A 7,846-nucleotide genomic window follows, 5' to 3' on the forward strand; every position below is an offset into this window, starting at 1 on the left:
ACAATACAGGGTCAGAACAAAGATCATTTACATATATCAGTAACAAAAACTGGTTGGTTAATTGTGAGGGATTAGTACAGGTTAGTAATTATCATAGAAATATGATAGAAAAATGTAGCATATGGGCCCTTTAACTGATTTAGTTGTCAAAAGCATGGTCTGCTTCTCCTGCATGTTTTCCACTGTGCATGCCTTGAGTCATTTAGTTTTCTAGCATGCTTTTGATCATCGAATTATAGATTAAGTTAGCTGTGGCCATGCCTTCCCTCAGGTGCAAGTAATAGGGAGAAATCCTGGCTCAGAGAAACCCTCAGACAGCCCTGATGCCATGCCCTCTTCCATGCATGATTCGCATGACCTGCCCCTCAGCCCCATCAGTGAAGCTTCCAGTGGCTATTTCTCCACCAGTGTCTCCACCGCAACCCTTTCTGAGGTCTCCACTGCTTGCGGGGAACTTACCCCCACCCCCATTACCCAGCTGGGATTAGAGACAGCCAGACAGGCAGCGGATGAGGGCGAAGATGGTTTAGGCACCCTGGTTAATGCCTCCATTACTCCTGCAGAAGCTGGGCTAAAGTGGGGCTCTGCTGATCTGCTTAGAAAAGAGGAGCCTCAGCAGACCCTACATCCCAAAGACCCTCAGGCTGCTTCAAGAAATGGGGTTCCCTCCTCTCACACTGAAGCAAAACTGACAGTCATCCCTCCTTTAGTACCCAAAGCTGCTACAGATCACCCTTTCTCCCTCCAGAGGGTCAAACCCTCAGACCTCAAGTCATTCAGTCGTATTCTGGTTGAGGAAGAGCGAGGAAGAAATGTTACACCTGGGAATACTCAGCAGGCGGACAGTATCGAAAAGCTGGAGATCACATCTGATGAAGAAACAGGCAGAGTTGCTGAGCTTCCTCACTGGTTGAAAGTTGGGGAGAGCGTCATGGTAGCCGGCAGTAAGTGCGGCACTGTGCGCTATGTTGGGCACACAGACTTCTCAGGCGGCATCTGGGTCGGTGTGGAACTCGACACACCTGCAGGTCAGTTGCAGTCATTTTCCTCCTGGGATTTAATTTGTTTTATTTCTTAAGCAACCGTTCAGCTAAAACTCAGACATATATAGAGTTCACTTCTTTAGTTTTGCCGGAGAGCTACATGGGCAATGCAGCGAATAAGTAATGGAAGCATATGGCCAAGTAAGCCCTAAGTTTTGCCTTATGCAAACTGTGCCTAAATCATCACATACTTGCCTCAAACCACTTCAGTAGTTACATAATCTCAAATAGACTTGCTTATGTGGTTTATGATAGTTTAACATACTGTTATAAAAATGGACAAAACATTACACCACATACTAAAACTGGAGATGCACTGATTTTTACAGCAAAACTGGCTTTTTTTTGCTTTTTATTTGACAAAATACTCACATTTTAAATTCTTGAACAAAAAGTCAGTTGCTTATTAAAATAGCATGAATCAAATAAAGTTCTGCATCAAAAGTAATCGTATGCCGGCCTGACACTAAATGAATTTTCAAGTGATTTCACTGTTGCAGACAAATTTGCAATGCCGTGCTACAGTTGCGTCACACTTGTCATCGTTTAATGTGAGTCTATTGAAGAATCATCTGTTTTTTTCCTTTTTTTGCTTTCCATTACAGTGGTTTCTTATTTAGTTTGTTTTTTATGGCTTTCGTTTCGTTAGTTCATAATGTCCAGCTGCATGTTTTGTTGATGTATAAATCCTTATTTTAAATAAAAAAGTAACTGCACATTTTACACTACAGTGAACTGGGCTGAGCACCAGATCTTTACACACCCTGCCAACTTATCTTCCCATGTATACCACTATAGAGAGGAGAAGGAAATGTGTTTCTTTTCTTGAAAATTTCCACCAGGTGCATGATGGAAAATAATCTCAAAAATCTAGTCTTGCAAATAGTGGCCCTGTAAGATCCCCAGTCTTTGCAAAATCTTAGTCTGTGACTAAAACTCAGTGACATTGCCTTTATGTGTGAGAGGCTGTCTGACTTGGAATTTTGAAGCCTCTTTTTACTTGTTAGCTACAGCTCCATTACAGAACTAAAGAATCACTTAAATTTTGGGGCAGTCATGGGCTGGAGGTTAGGGAACCAGCCTCGTGACCGGAAGGTCTCCGGTTCAATCCCCGGAGCCAACAGCACATGACTGAGGTGTCCTTGAGCAAGACACCTAACCCTCAACTGCTCCCCAGGCGCATGCAGGTTGGGCTGCCTACCGCTCTGGGCAAGTGTGCTCACTGCCTCCTAGTGTGTGTGTGCTCACTAGAGTGTATGTGGTGTTTCACTTCACAGATGGGTCAAATGCGGAGGTGAAATTTCCCTGTTGTGGGACTAATAAGGGTCACTTAATCTTAACATTTTGCTTTAACACACTTTCTAGTAAAACTTTTTTTTGTCTTTGTTTTTATTTCCCCCCAGGAAAGAATGATGGCTCGGTAGAAGGCCGTCAGTACTTCCGCTGTAACCCTGGTTATGGAGTGCTGGTGCGACCAGATCGAGTCAGTCGACGAGAGGGGTCCAAGCAGCATGGGGAGAACCGGCGCAGTGGAGAGTTCAGTCAGTCTGCCTTGTTACCCCAGATAAGGGGAGGTTCTGGCGCAACGATCCAGAAAGGACAGAACCGAAAATCCTGGAGCAGCTAAGCGCTGTCGTTCCAGACCAAGTGGAACCTCAGCTTATGTGTGCCTGCCTGAGGAAGACTTGTGTGCTCTGTGCTCTTCCTCAGTCTGCTGAGGCTGCAGTTCTGGTGCTCATGTGAGCTGGTACAGCATTACTTCACCCACACCTCAATGGCTCTACACCAGCTTAAGTGCTTTCAAGACGTGTAGCACCGAGGAACGGCAATACTGAATGAACTGTGGGAGTGTGATGGGTCACCTCAAGTTAAAAAGACCTTAAACTAACTTCAGAACTTTGACCGAATGAGGCTTCCAGATCTTTGGGGTCAAACCATCGTTCTTGTCCTGCCCATATCTTTTCCTCAAGAATCCTTTTGTAGACTTTTTTTTTTTAAGTGATTTATTCATGATTGACCTTCTCTGTTCAGTCAGAAATCCTCGATAAGTTTCCAGATTGTGCCTTTTGTGAATTCAGCTTTTATTTTTATAGACATCCCCTTATTCCTTCTTAACACTAGTGAGAATGCCTATTGTCAGCGCAAGGTCATCTCAGGGACTGGTCAGAGATATTGGTTGTGCCTGTCATAAGAGTCCGAAGGTTTTGCACCCTAAGCTGCCAACAGTATGACTGTAAGCAGGTATAATAAGTGATCCGGTTTTGAAGGTGGTTTTGTTCATATTTTGTCTTTATGTAATGGTAAAGTGGAGGCAGTTATTAGTGCTGTGTTGTTGTGAAGTACTACAGTTAGTGGATCAGTAAGAGAAAAGATGGAATTTTGGAGTGGCATTGGGATAAAAGTCTAGGAGTAGTTTACAGGGAAAAGGCCACTGGATGCCTCTGTCCAGCAGAGCTCCATGCATGTTGATTTAACTGTGATGTAGTGTGATGGCCTGTGTTTCTGATTCAAGTCAGTTTTGGACACACAGGCTATTAATGGTAACTGGAAAACTTTTAAAGGATTTTCAGTATGAAATGGTTAGATAAACTGAACTGAGCTGCCTTGCAAAGGTTTTAAAGTTGCACTGGAATAAGGTCCTTTATAGGGGCGTTTGTAATGATGCTGACAGAAAATGTACCTAATGAACCGTTTGAACAGTTACTGAAAAATTAGGATTTTAGTGGCTCATGAAGTTCAGTCTTCCATGAGAAATCTTCTGTTCTGATTAATGCATTTAGCAAGGACACTATAGAAGACAGTATGGACAAATTCCTGACAATACCTAAACTGTTTTTTATTTGTATCATCAAAAGTCATTTCCTGAAATATATCGAGCATTTTGCGCCACTACATAACAAAACATGCACACAATTTAATGCATAAGAAGCATGATTCTGTATAATTTCCTAAATAATCTTTGCACATCAGAGGGGACAAGAAGGATGGGTTATACCATTGCATTTTTATCCTTCAAGTCGTCATGTGATTTCTAATGCAATTTCAGATTATTGAAATATATTTTAATGATTATAGGTAGGTGTAATGATTTTCCTAAAAATGTAGAAATTCGTTGAATTAAAACTTAATTTGCACATTGGATTTATATTAGATGTGTGCCCACCCAGTGGGTATTTTATTTTCTAGCAAGTTAATCAAACCACAGAAACTCTGCATATTGTAGGACTTGGTGCTGAAGTATAAAGCCATTGCATTTTACTGTTAAACCTGACAAAATAAATATCCTGTCCCTAAAAAGGGGTACAGTTCCATTAAAGTAGTATTTATTTTCTTGATATTTTTCCATTTGATAAGCCCAGAGTCTTCTATTATAAGAAATATATGCACGCAATACATGTGTGCATCATCATTAGACACTGTTTCTTCCTCTCCTCATTGCAGAAAGAGACTTCGAGACTTTTGAAACTGTCTCAGTCCTGAAAACATATCCTTATTCATATCTGTGCCTCGTGCATCAATAAATTAAAACGCACAAGTAGCACAACTGAAACGCTGCTTTGATCAGACTGGTGTGCGGAGACATCAGACAAGGGAAACTAAAGTTTCTTCGTTATTCGTCGTTGTCTGTCTGGCCCATGGCTCTCACGTTACACTGGTGGAGTGTTGTATTAGGCGTCTTAACAGCTTTCAGTTGAAAGACCTAAAATATTTGTTTTTGTATGCAGTGAGTTATGAGGATATTTCATATCATCTTGAGTGCTGGCCACAGTGACCTTACATGCATACTGGTTATCATGAGAGGGGAAGTGACCTTAATGTTAACTGTTTGGTTCTCAGTAAAGGGATCCCCTTCCACATCTTTCATTTCAATGACCAACATGGGTATTACTGAGGCAAAATACTGTATTTTGCAAGGATAGCATGTTTTAATGTTCAAGTGCAATTTGATTTTTTTTTTATGATTTACTGTTGATTTATCTAACCCAGTGATCACGTGATTTCATGACCTTGCATTGAGGTTTTTCCTAGGGCTGGGTGTCGTTCAGTACTTCGATACCGATACAAATACAGATTCCTCAACTTTGATTACAAATTCCTGAACAATAGTTTTTATCGTTCAATACAAAACTATATTAAAAACTTCACATTTTCTAAATCTATAGCAAAGATGAAAAATTGTACACATACTTTTTTGTTTATTTTCTTTTTAATTATCTTTCAATTGGCAGCAAAAAATATACATTCCAACAGTTCCAGTGCCAGCGTGGTACCCAGCAGTCTCGGCTTGGAAGACTAGTGGGGAGTGTCCAGCAACACTGCTGTTTGTATTTATTCAGCAGACTGCTATACTGCAGGCATGTCAAACTGGGGACCTCCCGGGCCAGAGTGCTGCGGATTTAGCGTTTACCCCCCTCATCTTACGCTCTGAATTCAGTTCATGAAGGTCTGGCTAATTAGCTGATGAGCTGAATCAGGTCTGTTTAATGAGGCTGAAATCTGTGGTGTTTTGGCCCATGAGGACTGGATCCTGACACCTGTGATTTACTCTGCATTCCGCTTTATTGAAGTAATTTGGTCTGTGACTTTAAAGTATTGAATTTGGAGACCCAGCCCTAGTTTTACCTTGTTTGCAGTGGCGTATGTATATTAATAATCATGTGTTTTCATGCTATTAATATTCATGTCTGGCCTGCAGTTTCTCAAAGTGATTCAGAGCAATATTAAAGCGACCACAAAGTGGCCTTTCAGCTCCTCTCCTGCTGGGTCAGTGACTATGTTGGCGTCGTGCCAGCGTGGATAAAAGTGCTCTCTTCCGATTTAAAAATCACCCCACAGGGACTGTGGCGGAGAGAGTGGGCTTTTTGGGGAGAAAAGCGCTCTGCTGTCTCTGTTTACACAGATGTGCAACAGCGCTCTTTGCAGAAACTCTGCCCTTTTTGCTCTCTCTCACTCTCTCTCTCTCTCACTCTCTCTCGCTCGAGTGCGGTTCCCTGTACACTGCTATTGTTCTCCGACACTGGTCTGTGCCTCGTCCTGGAGTTTTCAGTGTTTTTTTTTTTTTTTTATAGTCATGAATCATTTCCTCACTTGTTGATTGTGTGAGTGTGTCTATTGCAGAGTATATGTTTGTGTGTGTGTGTGTGTGTGTGTGTGTGTGTGTGTGTGTGTGTGTGTGTGTATATAGGTGCATTCTGAGACTCCAATCTGAGCACAAGTTTGGGATTAATTTAATTATTTGTAATTCTATGCTGATATCCAAAGAATAATCATGTATAATTCATTTATAATTTCTTTTATATCAATTGTACAATAATCTCCCTGTAAAGGAAAAATAAAAAGTGAATTGAATTACCAATATTAATGTGCTTGACTCATTTAATTGGTCACAGTCTTTAGGTTACCAGGTTTGAGTGAAGTGGCACAAATTCAGTTGTTTTGCCTTAATGACACAGATCTGATGTTTTCAGAGCTGTGTGAATGTGAATCTTTTCAGGTGACCCATCAAAGCAGAAAGATTACACAGCAAAACGTTGGAATTGTGCAATAAGTCTTGTGAGTGTAGCCAGTAGCCAGGCTGGCCCCGGATCAAATTATGTTCTAAGTGAAAATAAGTTTACATCCTCAAATAACAGAGAGCAAACGTCTGGGGCACATTTTATACAAGTTGTGTAAAGGTTATGGCATATGTTTCCCAATATGTACATTTGTGCAAAAATATGCAGGAAAAAAGTCACATTTAAGTTGAATCTCTTTAAAAAACATTTTCACTCAGAAATAAACAAAACGTGATTTCACCAGGGCACCCAAACTTTTGCATATGACTATATCAATAATAGAGTTTTCACAACAGAAGTGCAAAATTCACAGACAGTCTCATTCGTCATTGATCAGTCTTTATTCTCTAGAAGATACAGTACTAAAATAAACACAAGTCTTAAAAAAAAAAGTCTTAAAAAAGTAATAAAGCATACATATACTACATATTAATTACTGAACAGTCTACTGTCCAAAAAAGGCACTAAATTCTGAAATAGGAGATACATGATTTAACTATTTTGAGTTGATACAACAGTATTTGTCATATAATTGTATATAATATTTATATATTTCTTAATATATTCACATATTGAACATGGACAGATTAACAGGACAATCAAACTCCCTCATGGTTTCCCTCGAACAGAAACAGTCAGTTACAGCCGATTCTGCCCCGAGCGGGCGTTCGGGTTCTTCTCCGCAAGCGAGGATTTAACCGTGGACGTCATGAAGGTTGGAGCATGATATCGATAGTAAGACGACAGAGTTATAATGAATAAAGGGATTACATTAAGAGAGGTCACTGATGTCAGATTTCCGCTGACAGTAGGCAAATGATATAAAAATCACACCGCGCCCTTCTGAGCACAAGGACAGGACCACGACAGACCCGCATCAAATAAAGTATTTAAGACGAACCGTTGGCACTTTCTGAAGACTCTTCGGTGACTCGGGCCTCTTCTCATCGTTCCTTCATTAAGGACAGATGGACTACAGCAATTAAATCTTCAATTTAGACCTGCTTGAGACTAAAACAGAAACGTGGTATAATCAGTTTGTCCTTTTTCCTCTTCTTTTTTTTTATCTTTTATTTTTTAAGTGGAACATGCTTGGAAATTGAGATTGATTGAGATTGTCAAATGCCACTTTCTGCTTCCACTTGTCTCATTTACTCAAGCAGTGGGAGGAGATTCGTAATCCTCACAGAGACTGCAAGTCCTACAGTGAAATGTGATTAGGTTCCATCTGATACTAATGACCCCTTG

General features: G+C 40.6%; 1 protein-coding gene across 3 annotated transcripts in view; it reads left to right on the forward strand.

The window, feature by feature from the left end:
* The window catches only part of kif13ba (kinesin family member 13Ba), a 49,999-nt gene extending 43,598 nt beyond the window's left edge, over positions 1–6,401 (forward strand). For all 3 annotated transcript variants that reach the window (XM_037541917.1, XM_037541919.1, XM_037541918.1), the window contains exons 39-40: positions 272–1,028; positions 2,447–6,401. In XM_037541917.1, the coding sequence (XP_037397814.1) occupies positions 272–1,028; positions 2,447–2,670 (981 nt within the window). In that variant the 3' untranslated portion in view covers positions 2,671–6,401. The remainder of the gene's footprint in view (positions 1–271; positions 1,029–2,446) is intronic.
* The last annotated feature ends 1,445 nt before the right edge of the window (positions 6,402–7,846 follow it).

This window comes from Pygocentrus nattereri, chromosome 10 (genome assembly GCF_015220715.1).
Source record: "Pygocentrus nattereri isolate fPygNat1 chromosome 10, fPygNat1.pri, whole genome shotgun sequence".
Taxonomy (NCBI): Eukaryota; Metazoa; Chordata; class Actinopteri; order Characiformes; family Serrasalmidae; genus Pygocentrus; species Pygocentrus nattereri.